Consider the following 16,625-nt stretch of genomic DNA (forward strand, 5'->3'; position numbering starts at 1 on the left):
GAGAGTGAGGTCAGAAGAACGTGGGGGGGGGGGGGGGAGGGGGTACTCAGGTGCAGGAGAGGGCTGGAAGGCGTGTGGCTGTTGATGTCGGTATGGGGCTGATGGGGGCACAGCGCAGGGTGCATGTGTGACGGGCTCGCGAGCTCTGGAGCTCGCGCGCTCTGCCTCTGGCGTGCGCGAGCGTGGCGGTGCGTGGCGCGGCATGCGTGTACCCAGTCGCTCAGCCCCCTTGGTCATCTGGTCACCCCTGTCCCCCCGATGCCTTGCCCCCCTCGCAGAGTACGATGAGAGCGGGCCCTCCATCGTGCACCGCAAGTGCTTCTGAGTGGGATCGTCGCATCCGCCCTCGAGGCTGGAGCCGCACGAGATCCGCACCACACCACGCCACCCCTGCAGCGCTATTTCTTGCCCCCGCTTCACCCATGTGCCGTGCATGCACGCCTGTCACTTGTTCCATGGCACAGGGGCAAGGGCATGGGGTCAAGGGATGTGTATGGCGTGACTGCACGCGTGTGTCCTGGGCGATTCACAACTGGTCAGTCGGGCTCGGGGCTCGCATGGTACCGTGTGGGCGAGGAAAACCGGGAACCTTGATATTGGTAATGTGTAGGGCAGGCTGTCACGTGATTCATACAGGCACACAGTCCCCGCCGGTCCCCCAGGCGTAGGCGCTCCCCGCCCGGGACCAGCGATCGAAGGGACGCACGTTGGCAACCGCACATAGAACGACTCAATTCCTGTGGGGGTGAGGGTTGCCGGGTGTGCATCCCGGACGCGCTGGAGATATCAGATCGATTCCCCGATCTTCCTCCGTTCGTCCCCGGTCATGCTAAGTTAGGGGGTCCCATCCCACCTCTGGCCTCCTCGGGGGAGCACCGATGCGTCAACCTGGGGGCATGAGGAGCCGTGGGATGGGCGATAGGGAGTAAGAGTAGACCTTGAAGTGGTTTCACACGCTGCCGAACCCCGAGCGACGAAGGGTGCACACGCCACACCTCATTCGGCTTCTGCGGGGTGCTATCCTCCCTCCCGGCGCACTTGCCGGTGAGCCCCATCCTTGGGCCCTCGCGCCGCTGGGCACAGTCGGCCTGATATTGTTCCAGGCACCTTGAGAATCCTCAGGTAGCCTCCAGAGCCAGGTTGTATGGGGCTGGCGCATCGGCATGCCTCCCCCCCGCCCCGAGGCCGCTCCGCGGCTGTGCGGGGTTGTCCTGTACACCTTTGCCCGGCCTCCCGGCCCTCTGATCCCGCCCCCCCCCCCCCGTCCCAGCAGCCATGGATGTGCTTTGTTTTGAACCGGACACTTCGCGGCTGGCGAGCCTGCTGGACACGGACGAGGATGTCCTGGACTTTTGGTCATGCCTGGGACCCCCCGAGGGGCCCAAGCCGTACCGGGCCTCCACCCCTGCCAACGTCCCGCTCCACGCCTCTGCCCCCCTGGCGATTGCGGGGGGTCGCCGGGCGCTCGCGGTCACGCTGCAGAACGACTCCGCGGAAAGTGCGGCCACGATGCTGGGCAGCTCCTACGGGGACCGGGAGGACCCAGGCCTGGGTCGCGCCCTGTCCTCCTCCACCTGGGTGCCCCAGGCCCCCTCCCCCGGCCAGTGGCCCGTGACATACGAGCCCGCCCCCCAGTACAGCCTGCCGCCCGGCCTGCGCCCGGCCGCCACCCCCGCCCAGACCGCGTATCAGTGCCAGTACTACGGTGCGCCCGCCCCCGGCCCCGCGTCCTGCCCCTGCTGCAGCCTGCAGTACATGGGCCAGCACGCGCCGCAGTACGCGCCGCAGTACCCCCCCATCCCCCCCCCGCCCCACGTCTGGGGCGGGCCCCCGGCCGCGGAGGAGTCGCCCGCCTGGCAGTACCGCCAGCAGCTGGCGGCGGCGGAGCACGCCACCCCACTCCCCACCCCCATGTCCGCGCTGGAGATGTTTGACGCCGCGGCGGCCGCGCCGCCGCCCGCCGCCGTCCCCGGCTCCGAGGGCTCCACCATGCACGGCGGGCGCAGCCGCGGCAGCTCCTACAGCGGCTGCGACCAGGGGTCGGTGGTGGGCGCCATGGAGACCGCCGCCTCGCTGGACATCCTGTCCTTCGAGGACAGCGAGGAGGAGGCGCTGCACCTGGACGACGGCGGCGGCGCAGGCCTGGGCGCCTGGTCCGCCGCCCCGGGCCCTGGCGACGCGCAGGGCCCCCGCCGCTGGGGCCCGCACGCGGCGCCCCCCGCCCCCCCGGCGCCGCGCGGACACCCCTTCACCCAGCACCACGGCGGTCGGTCGGTGCCCGCGTCGCCCGCGGGCGCGCCGCGCGGCCTGGCCCTGCGCGCCACGGTGCAGCTCAAGCGCTCCGCCAGCGCGCGGCGCCTGGGCGGCGGCCACCACGGCGAGGGCGAGGGCGACGGCAGCGCGCACGGCGGCGCCTCCTACGCGAGCTACGCGTCGGGCCCGGCGGGCCTGGCGCCCCTGGGCGGCGACTACCGCCACGCCTCCTCCTCGCACCTGGCCGTCGCCGGCGACGGGCGGCCCGTGCGCCAAGCGGCGCGCCGGTCGATGGCCCTGGCCGCGGCCACGGCGGCGGCGGAGGCCTGGGAGGAGGACGGCGCCGGCGGCGGCCTGAGCGGCGGCGAGGGCGAAGACGCGTGCTCCGCCGGGCTCGACGGCTCGGGCGGGTCGGCGCGCGGCGGCGCCGGCGGCGCCAAGAGAAGCACAACCCCTGGTCCGCGGAGGAGACGAGGGCGCTGGTGGAGGGAGTGCGCGGCGTGGGGGCCGGGAAGTGGGCCGAGATCAAGCGCACCGCCTCCTCCGCCGTCGTGTCCCTGCTCAGCACGCGCTCCGCGGTCGACCTGAAGGACAAGTGGCGCAACCTGGTGCGTCGGCATGCGTCGGCGCTGGCGGGATGGGCTAGGCGGGCGGGCGTGGGTGGGTATGCGGGTGCGGGTGTGAAGTGTCCTGCCTAAGGCACGCCAGGGAGGTGACCGATGGTGCACCCACCTGCAAGAGGAGTGGGGCCTGCCCACGCCTGCAGAAAGCTCCCTGGCCTCTCCGCACTGGGCCCGTTGGTCCGCTGCCTGTCTGCGCGCGCGCGCGCAAGGCCCCCCCCCCCCGAAACTCTTTGCGACCCCCCCCTTCCCGAACCCCCCCCCCCTTCGCGACAGACGAGGGTGGCGCGGCTGCCCAAGGCGCAACTCAAGGCCCGGCTGGCCAAGGGCTCTGAGGTGCCCCTGGAACTCATCCTGGAGGTCAAGGAGCTGCTGGACGCCACGCCGCGCGCCGAGTGAAGAGCTCCACACGCCTGGCGGCGTCCCCATGCCCCCCCCATCAGCGAGCGAGCGAGTGCCCCCCCCGGCGCCCCCCGCTCCCCCTTCCCCACACCACCGTATCCCCTTGCACCGCGCCCCGGGCGCCGTCGGCCACCCCGCCCAGATACAGGCGGGGCTCGAGCCTGCCACCTGCCCGCCAACACAAGCCCCTTCCTGCCCTGCTCCGTACCGCTCGGCAGCGCCAACCCGTGCGACTGGCCTGCCTTCAGCCCCACCCCCTTTTCACGCCCTCTCCCTTCCAACTGCGAATTACTTGCCCGGCCCTGCGTCACGTCCCATACTCGATGGCGCCCGACCCTCTCTCTATCCCTGCGGCGCCCCCCCCACACCATGGAAAACCATGCCTGCCACCCCGCCCCAGGATCGCAGAAGTGTGCCCCTGGTCCGGTCGGGACCCCCTCCCTGGGCCTCCGACCCGTACTCCCCTTGCTGTACCACCGCCCCGCTCCTGTGGCTCCCTGCTGGAGGTCAGGGGTCAGCAGCCCCATCGCGGCCGCCGGGGCAGCTGTGTCCCGCCGCCGCGATCCGGGCGCTCCTTGTGCTCGAGGTGCGGGGCGGGCGACCCTCGCCCCGGCCTCCATCGCGGACCTGCTGCATGGCTTCCCGGCCCGGCATCCCTTCCCCCGGAGTTGCCCTTCTTGCGTTTGCTTGACGCCCGTCCCGCTTCGCTGTCCGAAGTGGGTCGTGCCCCGGTGCCTCTGCCCGCCCCGGCTGATGCCAGAGGAGATCTCGAAGATGAGGCGACGGACACCACCATGTGCTTCTAGCTTCCCTGTTATTTTCCTTCCTTTTCACCCTTTGCCTCTACCTCTAGATTGCTTGCCTAGAATCGGGTAATAATGCCGCAGCCTTGGTGTGCCCAGGGGAAGCGCTGAAGGGTGTGGTGCAAGCGTGCGGGCTCATGCCCTTGGTGGACGACAAGGAGGGGGAAGGGGGGAGTCAAACCAAGTGGCGGAAAGCCACGTGCAATGCACGGCCTTCCCCATCTTCGCTGCTGGCATCTCCTCCGTCCGCACATTCAAACCCATAAGCAGTGTGCCTTCTCCGTGCTGTGCGGGCTGTCTGAACGTGCGTCCTGCTGCATGCACCCGGTCCCGACAGCTTGGTACTCGTGCACAGCGGGGTTGGCGAGCGCATAGGTGGTTTCGGCAGGTGCCCCATTCCGCCCCACACCGTCATCATGCCGTCCAGGTGATTTGATCCGTGCATCATTGGCCACGGGCGACCTGGTTGCAGGGTGTGGAAGTGGTGATGGGTTGCCGGCTCAAGATTCCCATCCCCGCAGCTCATGAGCCGCCCTCCTCACCCACTTTCATCCCGACACCGTGCAGATCGCTCAAGGCCAAGCATGTGGGTTGTGAGATGAATGCATCGCTTGCTTGGCATCGTGCCATGCTGTGCATGTGTTGCCTGGGTTTGCAACGACTCCACAGTGATGCACAGCCAGGGTGCCTGTCTCATGGGAGGGAGGCTGGTCAAGGCGCGCCACACCTGCCCCCTTGCAGCACTTTTTCGTGGATGTGGACATGAAGGAGGTCCTTGTCCCCGTGCCGGAGTCCGACCTGCACGCGGGGGTGGGCACCAAAGGTAGGTGGGATGTGGTCGACCCTGGCGCAGGCCGGGGCTTGAGGCAGTCTGGGTGCTATTGATTCTTGCAGTGCTTTTGGCAGTCAAGTCTACGCCACACACTTGCCCATCTCCAATTCCCCTTGCACATGCCACCCCTGCAGTGGTGGTGACGCTCGGTCCATCCTGCCAGTCGGTGGACGTCCTCGTCGAGCTGCTGGCAGCCGGCATGACCTGCGCGCGTGTCGACCTCACCGTGCGTCCATGTGTTGGTGGCTTGGCTTTTCCTGCTGCCCTACTCCTCCGTCCCGTGTTGGCGCCGTGGGAGGAGCTGCATCGTCCTCCCCAGGCTGTACAGCCCATCACCTCTGATTGCTGCATTGCCTTCACGCTGATGCCCCCCTCCCCTTTCCCTTTCGCAGTGGGGACCCGCCACCTTCCACCAGGTGTCCCTGGAGAATCTAGCAAAGGCCATGCATGTCACCGGCCGCCTGTGCTGCGTGTGGCTCGACACCACGGGAAGGGAGATCACCGTGCGGCGCCCCGCCGAGACCACTGAGGACGGGTGGCTGCACCACGGCACCCCCATCGAGATCAAGAAGGGCCAGGTGGGCAGTGGGGATGCAGGACGGGTTGGTGGGGGCGCTGCTCAGCTTCTGAACGCCGGTGCCTTTCGAATATGGAGGCATGGAGAGGTGCTCCATTGTGATATAGAAGGCCGCTAGGGACCACCCCCCTTCATCTTGTTTGCCTGATCAGGGGCCGTGCGCAATGCTTCACTCCCGAAGACCTCGTCCCTCTTCTTCCCGTTCACGACCCTCTACGCCCGCCGCGTCCTGCCTCCCCATAGAGCGTCACGCTGACACCCAAGGACGTACCGGCGAGCGAGACCATGCTGCCCATAACGTACCCTGGCTTTGCAGACGCCCTGGACATTGGGCAGACTGTGGTGGTGGGTTGGAAGGAGTCGGAGCATGGGTGCATGGGGGGTGGTGGGAGTGGACCATTCGGTTGGCTGCAAGAGTGTGCACCATGCACCCATCATGGGGGCGATGCAGGCAGCGTCCCCTTCCCAACACCACCATAGGTGGGGCGTTACCTGAGCACAGGCGCTGAGGGCGGCACCCTGCTCCTCGAGGTAAGGAAAGGTCGGCGCACATGGTTGTTGGAGCCTCAGCATTCAGACGACCGGGCTGTTTGGCCGGCTGGATTGGCGGTAGTAAACGTCCGTGCATCTCCCACTTCACGCCGTCCCCCACATCCAAATCAATCCAAAATCCACCTCCCCTGTCCCTTGCCCAGGTGACAGAGAAGCAGGACCTGGACATCGTGACCATCGCCCAGACCGACGCCAGCCTGGACGGCCTGCTGACGGTGATGGCCGCCCACCCCAACGAGGCCAACGACGCCGCCTTTGACATGGCCATCCCCATCATGACCCAGCATGACGCAAACTGCATCAAGAAGTTTGGCAAGGTGGGTGGGGACCGTGAGGGACTGCAGGGCCAGAGAGCGGATGAGGTGTGGAACCCTGTAGGCCATCTGGGATTGGGAGGGCTCATCCTTCAGCCTGGCCTGACAAGGCAGTTGTGAATATTCATGTGAAGGATCTCACACATGCCCTGCAAACAGAGACTGAGTGGGATCCACAGGTATCAAAGTGTATTTGCCCCACCTGCTCGGTGTTCGGCACGTGAGTGTTTCTTGGATTTGCTCCATGCTTATAAACCCCTTCCAACTCAGGAGTATGAGATTGACTACATCTCGCTGTCCTACTGCTCATCTGTGGAGGATCTGACAGAGTGCCGCGCTTTTCTGGATGCGCTGGGCATGTTCCAGACCAAGATCATTGCTAAGGTGGGAATCAAGGGGGAACAAGGATCAGGGGTAAATGCTTCGGGTTGTGGTTTCACTGGCAGCACATCCATGCCGACTTGGACGGACAGCACACTTCTTGGGAGGATGCCCTGTGGAGAGGCATTTAGAATGACATCAAATTGGATGAGGGTCGTGTTGGGGCTGAACTAAGAGCCTGGTGCTGGATCTGTCGTCCAGCCCCCAGTACCAACCCCTTATTTCCACACCAGTCAAGCTCACGCTCACCCTTTCTCCAAACCCTACCCGGGCCCAGGTGGAGCGCAAGCCCGCGGTGCGAAACTTTGATGCCATCTGCCTGGCCGCAGACGGCGTGCTGATCTCCCGCGGCAACCTGGGTCTCGACTATGACGCAGAGGTATCGCCCGGCATGTATGATCTGGTTGGAGGGATGGGTGGCTCATGCAGAGGTTTGGTTTTGACCCATCAGGCACTTCATTGCTTCTGAATTCTTCCCAGAGCTTTTGCGAGGAACGACTCCCGCTTGAGCAGGCTTGTGCCACACATCCATCCACCCCGCGCGCGCATGGCACGGACCCTCCATGTCTCCCTTCGTCCCCCTCCCCGCCCCGCAGCTGATGTCCCTGCTCCAGAAGCGGCTGGTGGGGCGCTGCAACCTGCTGGGCAAGCCCGTCATTGTGACCCGCTTCGTGGACACCATGGTCAACACGCCGCGCCCCACCCGCGCGGAGGCCACGGATGTTGCCAACGCGGTGCTGGACGGTGTGGATGGCGTGCTCCTGGGCGCCGAGACACTGCGGGGCCAGTACCCCTGTGCTGACGGTGCAGACAGTGGTACGACTGTGCCGCGCGGCCGAGCTCCACTTTGACTACCGCTCCCACCACGAGCTCATGGTCAACGAGAGCTTTGATGTGAGGGGGAGGCGGGTTTTGAAGTTTTTTGGGGGGGGAAGGGGGTGAGTTTATAGAAGAGCAGCTGAGGGCATAGCTGGGTTGGGGGGTAGGCCCCGCCATCCTCCCCTGCCCTTCCCAATCCGGGGAATGTTGCCAAACACCCTTGTGCATTCTCAAACCCTCCATCGCTTGATTGAGTGTCCCAAATCCACCCCACCGGTTCTTCTCCATGATTAACCCCCAGGAGGGGCTGTCGCTGAGCCACCCGTCGGCCTCGGAGGCTGACATCCCGGGGTCGTACGCCGGCCTGCCCTCCTCCGCCTCCCTGCTGGGCATGTCCGAGCCAGTGGTCAGCGTCGGCTCCGCCGGGCAGCCCACCGCCCGCGCCGGGTCCCGCCCGGGCCGTGCGCGGCTAACTGCGCAGCCGTCGAGCCTGACGCTGGCCACAGGGGTCTCCCAGGCTCCGACCGGCGCCGGCCCGATGTGGGCGGACGGCGGCTCGCCGCCGCACCCGGCGTCGGGGCTGGGCGGCTCGCCCACGGCGCACACAGTGTCCGCCTTTGGCAGCGTGCCGTCACGCATCGTGCAGCGGGGTCCGCGCCCCGGCCGCGACGCGGCCTACCTGCAAAAGCTGGAGAGCGTGGCCAGCAACGCCACGCGCACCGCGGAGAAGATCGCGGCGGGGCTGATCGTGGTGCTGACGGCCTCGGGGCGGACCATCAGCTTGGTGGCCAAGTTCCGGCCGCCCATGCCGGTGATGGCGGTGGTGGTGCCCACCCTGAAGTCGGACAGGCTGCGCTGGAGGCTGGAGGGCAAGTACCTGGCGCGGCAGTGCCTCACCATGCGAGGTGGGGCAGTTGGGGATTTGGGTTTGGGGGAAGGCATAGGGAAGGAGTGGTGTTTGGGGGGGGAGGGATTCTTGGAGGATTTGCAATGAGGAATGGCCGGGGGGATTGGAATGCTGGAAAGGCGGAAATAAACAAGGTGGGTGGAGCATACCCCACCTGCCATGGCAGCAGCACTGGGGGTCTGTTGCAGTGAGGGTTCCGTGCAGAGCATATCTTCACGCCAAGACTCCCCACCAGTGCACTGCACGCAAAGCCCCAGTCTCTCCCCCCCCCTTCCAAATTCAACAGGTGTGTTCCCCATGCTTGCGGCGCCCATGAGCTCCGGCTCGGACGATCTGCTGTCTGAGGCCATCGGCCTGGCCGCTGAAAACGGTCTCTGCAAGCCCCTGGACTATGTGGTCGTCATCACCACAGAGCGGGGGGCCCTGGTGGTCAAGATCGTGCGGGTAGGGCAGGGGCCGTGGTGTGGGGGACAGGAGCTTGGAGAAACAGTGGACGCACTGTTATGATGTCAACGTTGCTCGGTGTGGGTCGTACATGCACATGGGACTAGGCTGCGACCCTTGAATGGTGGTGTGCAAGGCAAGAGGGCGGGGAAATGTTCCTGCCCTTCTTGTTCCCTCCAGCACCTACTTCGAAGAAGGAAGTCGCCTGTGAATACCCCCCATTGATAAACACTCCCACTCCTCAATCCCTCGCCGCCGCAGGTGGACGAGGCCGGCGAGGGCCTGCTGCACGGCGGCGAGGGCAGGGGCCCACTGGCCCCTGAGCAGGCCGGCAGCTTCACCTCCTCCCTGATGAGCCCCGGTCTGAGCAACACGCTGTCTGGCAGCCTGGCGGCGGGGCAGCGCACCAGCCCCTTTGGCAGCGAGGGCGGCAGCCCCTTTGCGCGGGGGGTCCCCAGCCCCTTTGGCGCCGCACCAGCCGCTTCCGCCGCTTTGACTCAGGGTGCTCACCACCCCACCAGGTATGTTTGAGGTGACGAGAAGTTTGGCTTCTCAGTTCAGTGTATCGAGCTGACCCTTCCCTGTCACCATGCCATGCGCCCAAATGAATACATCACCACCCTTCCCGCAGTCCCGGCGGGCGTGGCCGGCGCCGTGCGCACCAGGCACCCTCCTTCCTGGGCGCAATGACGGATGCAGACGCAATCAGCGCCTTTGCCCGCGCCCAGCAGACGGCGGCGCACGGCTCTGTGGAGCCACGACTTCGCACGCTGTCGGAGCTCTGAGTGCGCAGCGATGCTGGTTGCCGTCTTTTGCATATGTTTGCCTCCTGAGGGCTGACCAGTCTAGATCTGGCCTCCAGACCCTGCTTTAAGCTGTGAGTCTGCCTGATTCTCCTTCTGTGTGCGTCAGAGCATCCCTGGCACTCTGCTAGAGCGCGTTGTGAGTTTCCTGCTGGCCATCGAGTCCGATTGGCAGTTGCTGACCGCCTTAGAGACAGGGGAAAGAATAGGGGTCTGGCTGCTAAAGGTCCATTCTTCCATGCAATACTCAGTTGCACTCTGTTTGATGCATTGTGCACTAAGCCAGTGCAATCGACTGGATAATGTAAGGACACAATCTACAGAGTGTTTGCACTGGATGCCTGCCTTGGAGATTGGGTATTGACCTCTTCCAAAAGCGGTGCAAGAGCATTAATTACTAAGAAATGACCCGGGGGGGGGACGACATTATTGAGCGTCAAGGATGAGGATCAAGCTGCAACCGGCCAGAACATAAAAACCCGTCCTTCACTTTGCGAGCCTGGACGCCGCCTCCAGCAATTCCTGCTTCTCAAACATGCCCTTAGTCGAGATGCCCTGGGAGCTCAGCAGCTGCTTGAGCTGCTTCACAGAGAAGCCCTGCAGATCAGACCTACACAGGGGTGAGACGAGGCTGCCCCTCATCACTGGGGCGCAGCAGGGACCAAGGAGAGGCAGTGCATCCCAGTCGCATTGAAGTGTTGATCACCAGCGACTGATGTGTGCCCATGCCATTCCTCGCCCAAAGCGCTGTGCACCCAAACCTCCAAGCTAACAACAGTCCATCCCACTCACAGCGAGGGAGGCGCATCCGGGACCACGCGTTTCAGGAAGGCGGCAAAGTCCGACATCTCCTCGGGGCAGCTGCTGTGCTGCATGCCGGGGTAGATCCGGAAGTCCACAGAGGAAGCACCTGATGATTCAAGAGGGGTCCCAGTATTGCATGAGCTCATTGCAGGCAGAAAGGGCTGCACAGGAGCGTACAGGGCTATCTGCAAGCACCTTTCCAGTACATAATGATCCCTTCTGGCGCACACAGGAGACCATACCATCATACGGTCTGGCTTCTCCTTTCAAACATACCAGCGAGCACCCTTCCCCTCTCCCACGCCAATGATATCCCAACTGATAAGACTATTCCTTCACCTGCGTCGTTGAGGGTCTTGTACGATGTCTGGGCCAGAATTGGGGGCAGCAGCGGATCAGCAGAACCATGGGCCAGGAAAATGGGACGCCTCAAGGCCTCCTTGGAGTACTGTGGAGGGACTTGGCATGGAGAGTTGCGATGGAATTGAGGCAAGGGAGGAGGCGGATGGTGCAGCATCTCAGCCTCTGCAGCACTAAATCGTGTTGTCAATCAGCACCATACATCAGCCGGCCATAGTCAAGGAATGTCCACTGCAGGTCGCAATGTCATTTTGATCTCAGAATAACCACGAAGCGCAATGTTCCATGGGCTGATCGCTCTAGGCCCAGCAAGCCTCTAGTAGGCGTATGGGACCCCATTCATACACACAGGAAACCCTTGGCTGTGCCATATCCTCTCCCCCCCCACCTCTCTCCCCACCGGCATCTTGGAGGGCTCCAGCCAGGTGGAAAGCGCCGCGCAGCCGGCCAGCGCTGGCTCGTGCCGCAGGAAGGCCTTGAGGGCGATGTGCCCGCCCTGGCTAAAGCCGCCGAGAACAATGCGGTCGGTGGGGGTGCCTGCTGCCACCTCGGCCGCAATCAGGTCATCCACATACTTGATGGACTCTGCGATGCCCTCCGGGTCTAGTGCCTTGCCTCCCATCGCCGCCTGCAGGTCGTCAGAGTCCAGGCTCTTGAGGTCAAACCAGCCTGCCAGAGTATGTTAAGAAGGGGTAGGGTGGGAATTTGGAGGGCCGAAGGGGGCTGACGCAGGTGAGGAGGGTTTTCATCTTTAGAGGGACTGAGCGTCTGGGTGTGCTTCGCGCAATTTCATACCATGCAGACCACATCCCCTCGTGCCAAGGCCCGGCCTAGCAAAGCCTGTCATGCCTGGACATGCAACTCTTCCAGCGTGCAGCCCCTCAACGCCAGTAACTTGCCTGGCATGGACATGCCCATGTTGATGCTGATGGGCCGGGTGGGCGCTGTAGGGAACACCATCTTGATGTGTGGCAGGTTGAGCTGGGGCCCAACCGGTGCCCAGCCATTGCCTGGTCAACATGCATTCACAGAGTGTGAGGTCTTTACTGGAACACTGCAGGTGTGGTGGTGCAAAGCAGAGCACTCGCACCCAGTGGTGCATGTCAGTCCTCCAAGGGCGCTGGGTCCACAGAGCTCTGTCGCCTTCCCCGAACCCACTTGGGCCGCCCCCTCCCCATTACACCACCCTCGCGATCCCCTCACCTGTATCTCCCAGTCCATGCAGCATGATCAGGGTCGCCGAGTGGCGACCAGCCGCAGGCTGCGTGATCAAGGGTCCGAACACGCGCGCTGCCATGTCGGCAGGGTTTTTGAGGCTGGGGCTGATGAGGAAAGCAGTAAAGTGTGTGAAGACAGGAAATAATAGAAGTACGACGCACGGGAAGAGTAGATTGGGTCTCACAAACGGTATGAGGCATTGACGCTCTGTGGGCTGAGGCACAGCTCAGTTTATGGCTCGCGCTCTCGGGTGGAGAGCCAGCCAGACCTGGCATTGCGTAAGTCACCAAGAACTCCCACTAGTTCTCCCTTGTACCAAATACATAATAACTCCCACAAGAATGTCAGTTGCCACGAATTTATCCTCCTGCCTCCCAAAATCTCTCATTGAAAAAGAATTGTCTATGCACAGGCATGCCAATAAACTCCTCCAGGGTCAGGGCATGTAATGTGATGGACCCCATCATGAGTGCCTTCACGCATGCCAAAGACGAGCATGCTGTGAGCTACCGGATATTGGAAGGTCTTGATAAGATCTGCCCTTTGTGCTGTTTGATTGGTGGGTAAACTGAGACTGAATGGCACGCAAGGAGGGTGTGAGTAGAGCACATCAGTGGCATTGAAGTGGACCAACCTTGAGCTCGGCTGTCCCGTGAGTCCTTACCAGCATTTGCTCGGAAGTGTGTGTAGTTCCACTGACAGGTTGAGCATTGAGAGCACCGCAACAGGTGCCCGGTTATTGTCTCTCAGACGCGTGGAGAGTAAGAAAGCACGCGGGCGTTAAGCATGCGGAAGCCACCGGACACCCGGGTACGATGCCGGTGTCGGTGGACCTCATGAGGCCGCCCTCCGATGCGTGTCGGAACACAGTCTCTGAATACCAAGTCAATCCAGGTTTCTCCACAATGTCTTCGTCACCCTTTGAGGCTGCGGCCAGCCCCGGGGGTCGTGTCGTGATCCCCGCCCCGGCGGTGACCCCTCCCCCATTCCCCTCGGAGGTGCGCGAGCCCCTGCTCACCCCCCGCATCAGCTCCTACCGCTCCCAGTCCATGCAGCCTCCCAGCTCATGGGAGGCGGGGACGCACATGGTGAAATCTATCCTGGGGGTGGCGCTGCTGGCCTTGCCCCGCGTGTTCTCCATGCTGGGGATCGGGGCGGGCTCCATCTGCCTGGCGGCAGTCGCCCTGCTGGCCTACGCCTCCCTGCACGCCCTGGCGAAGGCGTCGGCCCGCACGGGGGTCATGAACATGTCGGTTCTGGCCAGGGAGGAGCTGGGGGTGACCGGCCAGGCGGTGCTGGACATGGCACTCATCTTCAACTGCTTTGGTGCGTGGGGCCGAGCAAGGAGGGGGGCCAAGGGTGAGCAGTCTGCTCTGCATGCGTCCTCCTCCTGCCTGGATTGTTGTTGCCCATGGATGCACTCGAGAAAAGAGGTCTGACGCCGCTTGAGACTCCCCTTTTCAGCCGCCTCCCATGCATGCCTGCGATACTCAACCCCCAACAACACCCATGTGCGAGGTTTGCAGGGATGCTGGTGGTGTACCTGGTGGTCATCGGTGACATGCTGGTGGGCTCCCCCGGCGAGCCGGGCATCCTCACCCAGGACTGTGGATCCAGGAGGGTGGTCCTGGCGGTGGTGGCCGTGGTCCTCCTCGCCCCCCTGGTCTCCTCTACCAGCACGTGCGCGCGCCGGGGTTCTGGTGGGGGTGTGCTGTGCCTGGCACCCAATGGGACATGGTGGATCGGACCTGAGGATGGCGTGCGAGGAGGAGGAACCTGAAAGGGCTTCAAGACGTCCTCCTCCTTTTGGGAAGGAGTAGGACACCAACATTCCCCAGCAACGTCCTCCCAACACCACGAACCCACCTGTGCGCAGGCAGAGCCGCTCGCTGGCCGGGGCGTCGGCCCTGGGCGTGGCAGCCATCCTGCTGTGGGCCGCCGTGTCCCTGATTCTCTTCATCATCGCAGCAAACAACGGTGCCCTGAGCCACATGCACTGGTGAGGGGCGTGGAGGCATCCACAGAGGGGAGGGGGGAGGGGCGCCCGCAGGTGCCTGGGCATGTTGAGAAGGGACGGTGAGGAAGATTCGCACACCCTGTGACCCTGGACTGATGCGTACCTCTCTCCCGCCTTCTCCTCGTCAGCATGGACCATGCATGGCCTGGTCCCTCCATTCTCATCCACTCTTCCCCCACCCCGCAGGTGGCCCAAGGGGCATGCGCTGATTGGGCACGGCTTCAAGTCTGCGGTGGAGCTGACCTCCCTGCTCTCCATCATGCTGGTCGCCTACACTTGCCACTGGACCCTGCAGCACTCCGTGCGTGTTTGGGGGCCGAGGTGGCGGGATGCAACAACACCCTCTCAATGCCTGCTGAGCAGCGACTACTTGAGGTGGTCAACGCCCACGGCTGGTACTGTTGGTATCCCCTCGTCGCTCTGTGCACACCAGTTCAACCGTTAACACTCCACCCTTCCCCTTGTCACAGATGCAGAGCGCAAGCTCCGTGAGGGAGCGCCAGGCACAGGGCGTGTCGGCCGGCGCCATCGCGGCCAGCACGGCCACCTTCCTCCTCATCTCCATCTGCTCCTACGGCGTCTTTGGCAACGCCACATCCGCTGATGTCATCAACAACTACTCGGTGGAGACGCTGTCCAAGCTGCTCATCCCTGAGCTGGCTCAAGCAGGTAGACAGAGAGGTCCATGCTGCCAGCATTTTGGGGGTCCGAGGCTGTTGGATGAGAATCGTCTGACCGCTGGTGTGGCGTCGAGGAGTACTCAGGTTCATGAGACTATACATCCACACAACCTCGTGAGACCTCTGTAATATGGAATTACAATGTCAGTCCCTCGATCTTTCCTCTCACTTCCATCACCCCCCCAACTCCAGGCTTCTTTGGCATCCGTCTCGGAGTGCTCATTGCGCTCCTGTTGTCCTTTCCCCTGCATGCGAGTGGCAGAGAAGGGATGAGGGTGGTGAAGGACACATTCCTAAAATCTCCTGTCAACCTGCATTCACCACAGTCCATGGAAATGGAGTACTCCGCCGTCGTACTCATCAACCTAACCAAACCTCACACTGCAGATGGCGCCCCTGCGGACCTCCCTGTGGCAGCTCGTCTTCCGCCAGCCCCTGCAAGGACCTGGCCTGTACCTGGTAACCTATGTGACCCTCGGCGCGGCATGGCTCGCGGCGGCCCACCTCAGCGACATCTGGAGTGTCTTGATCCTCATCGGATCGACTGCAGGTAAGGGGGAACTGGTGTTGAGGGTCTGGGAGTAGGAGAGGTTGTGTCAGGGCACACTCGTTATTTGCGAGGATGTTGCCAAAACAAGCTTACTGTCAGGCACTCCTGTCATCAAGTGGTGTTTGCTGTATGACCCGCATACTTCTCTCAGGTTGCACCAGATCGTATGGGCTCCAAGCCTTCACCCAGCTGCCATCCATCATTCGCATGAGTCACAGTCTCTGCTTCCAGCACAGCCAGAGAGCCAGTACTGGCGCCAATTCTCACCACCTGCCGTGTAACCTGTGCTCCACAGGCGTGCTCATCTCCCTGATCCTGCCCGGCCTGCTCTCCGTCGGCATGGAGGAGACCCTGACCGAGACCCGGGGCTCCAAGATCCGCCGCCAGGGCGGCGGCCTGGTGCTGATCCTCTTCGGCATTGGCATTGGGGCAGCAGGCATCCTGCACCTCGCCATGTACGCCGGCAAAACCCCCCACTTCTGAGGCAAACATGTGCGCCAGAGATGCTGGCCATCCACATACATGACGAACGACACTGTCCCCCATAGCTTCCGCCCCCCACTGCATGGCAGCCTGTGGCATGACCTGGTGCAACTCGCGCCAGCCTCGCCCTGCATGATACCTTGTTTGCCTTTTGCGCTGCAGCTTGCCCCTTTGCATCCAAAATTGCCCTGATCACATACGATTCGGCAGCGCTTTGCCACAAAGGGGTGATTATGCTCGGTGCCAGCGTCGAATGGGAGCATGGCTTACGGTCGCGCAATGGCATTCTTGGAGACGCAGGCTCGGGAGGGGAATGCTGTGGTCAAGGGGATTGTGCTGCTCTGATGAACAAAGCCCGCTCGTTCGGAGAGAGTGGGGTCTTAGGGTGAGGTGTAGAATCGCCATGCCTGTTGGCATGACACACCCGGTCACAATACATTGGTCCCCTCAGCCGGCGGTGGCATACTCTGGCAGCGAGGCGTTGGCGCCGGGCAGGTCCAGCACGAACTGAGGCACGTCCAACCGGGTGGCGTTCATGATGGATGGCACGTACAGCCGCTCGCAGTCGTGGTCGTCCCAGGAGGTGTCCCCCAGCCCAAAGGGGGGCCGGTCCACGGCAATGCTGTAGTTGGCCCGGAACCATACACCGTCGGGGAGCGGGCGGTAGTCGTCGATGGGGGGCAGGCTCGGCACCTGCGCAAGGTACAGAGGAGGTCCCGGTCAAGCATGGAGGGTACATGATGATACCTGCACATGGCAGGACCTGCATCGGGGTCCACCAATCGACGGTCTGCGACCGCTTAGTC

General features: G+C 63.4%; 8 protein-coding genes across 8 annotated transcripts in view; 6 read left to right on the plus strand and 2 right to left on the minus strand.

The window, feature by feature from the left end:
* The window catches only part of F751_3554 (Actin), a gene marked incomplete at both ends in the record, with an annotated part of 2,984 nt that extends 2,659 nt beyond the window's left edge, over positions 1 to 325 (plus strand). Inside the window, one exon of the mRNA XM_011403467.1 lies at positions 279 to 325. Coding sequence (XP_011401769.1) covers positions 279 to 325 — 47 coding nt within the window. The remainder of the gene's footprint in view (positions 1 to 278) is intronic.
* Positions 326 to 1,275: 950 nt separating this feature from the next.
* On the plus strand, positions 1,276 to 3,272 carry F751_3555 (hypothetical protein; the record flags this gene model as incomplete). The annotated part of the gene is made up of 3 exons (XM_011403468.1): positions 1,276 to 1,611; positions 2,721 to 2,861; positions 3,150 to 3,272. 3 exons carry the CDS (start codon positions 1,276 to 1,278, stop codon positions 3,270 to 3,272), a joined length of 600 nt encoding a protein of 199 aa, XP_011401770.1.
* Positions 3,273 to 3,300: 28 nt separating this feature from the next.
* F751_3556 (hypothetical protein) lies at positions 3,301 to 3,966 on the plus strand (the record flags this gene model as incomplete). Its single annotated transcript, XM_011403469.1, has 1 exon — positions 3,301 to 3,966. One exon carries the CDS (start codon positions 3,301 to 3,303, stop codon positions 3,964 to 3,966), a length of 666 nt encoding a protein of 221 aa, XP_011401771.1.
* Positions 3,967 to 4,282: 316 nt separating this feature from the next.
* On the plus strand, positions 4,283 to 4,453 carry F751_3557 (hypothetical protein; the record flags this gene model as incomplete). The annotated part of the gene is made up of 1 exon (XM_011403470.1): positions 4,283 to 4,453. One exon carries the CDS (start codon positions 4,283 to 4,285, stop codon positions 4,451 to 4,453), a length of 171 nt encoding a protein of 56 aa, XP_011401772.1.
* Positions 4,454 to 4,840: 387 nt separating this feature from the next.
* F751_3558 (Pyruvate kinase) lies at positions 4,841 to 9,689 on the plus strand (the record flags this gene model as incomplete). Its single annotated transcript, XM_011403471.1, has 15 exons — positions 4,841 to 4,901; positions 5,045 to 5,136; positions 5,303 to 5,488; positions 5,731 to 5,832; positions 5,968 to 6,018; positions 6,183 to 6,356; positions 6,624 to 6,737; positions 7,012 to 7,113; positions 7,331 to 7,478; positions 7,549 to 7,628; positions 7,855 to 7,959; positions 8,035 to 8,458; positions 8,747 to 8,904; positions 9,166 to 9,425; positions 9,536 to 9,689. 15 exons carry the CDS (start codon positions 4,841 to 4,843, stop codon positions 9,687 to 9,689), a joined length of 2,211 nt encoding a protein of 736 aa, XP_011401773.1.
* A 504-nt stretch (positions 9,690 to 10,193) lies between these two features.
* On the minus strand, positions 10,194 to 12,168 carry F751_3559 (Acyl-protein thioesterase 1; the record flags this gene model as incomplete). The annotated part of the gene is made up of 5 exons (XM_011403472.1): positions 10,194 to 10,317; positions 10,500 to 10,617; positions 10,851 to 10,959; positions 11,260 to 11,540; positions 12,075 to 12,168. 5 exons carry the CDS (start codon positions 12,166 to 12,168, stop codon positions 10,194 to 10,196), a joined length of 726 nt encoding a protein of 241 aa, XP_011401774.1.
* Positions 12,169 to 12,994: 826 nt separating this feature from the next.
* Positions 12,995 to 15,819, plus strand: F751_3560 (Vacuolar amino acid transporter 5; the record flags this gene model as incomplete). Its single annotated transcript, XM_011403473.1, has 8 exons — positions 12,995 to 13,415; positions 13,616 to 13,769; positions 13,966 to 14,088; positions 14,293 to 14,407; positions 14,577 to 14,775; positions 14,979 to 15,061; positions 15,174 to 15,336; positions 15,632 to 15,819. 8 exons carry the CDS (start codon positions 12,995 to 12,997, stop codon positions 15,817 to 15,819), a joined length of 1,446 nt encoding a protein of 481 aa, XP_011401775.1.
* A 447-nt stretch (positions 15,820 to 16,266) lies between these two features.
* F751_3561 (Lipase) overlaps positions 16,267 to 16,625 on the minus strand; it is a gene marked incomplete at both ends in the record, with an annotated part of 4,543 nt that continues 4,184 nt past the window's right edge. Inside the window, one exon of the mRNA XM_011403474.1 lies at positions 16,267 to 16,512. Within this exon, the coding sequence (XP_011401776.1) occupies positions 16,267 to 16,512 (246 nt within the window). The remainder of the gene's footprint in view (positions 16,513 to 16,625) is intronic.

Source organism: Auxenochlorella protothecoides (genome assembly GCF_000733215.1).
Source record: "Auxenochlorella protothecoides strain 0710 unplaced genomic scaffold scaffold37, whole genome shotgun sequence".
NCBI classification, from domain to species: Eukaryota; Viridiplantae; Chlorophyta; class Trebouxiophyceae; order Chlorellales; family Chlorellaceae; genus Auxenochlorella; species Auxenochlorella protothecoides.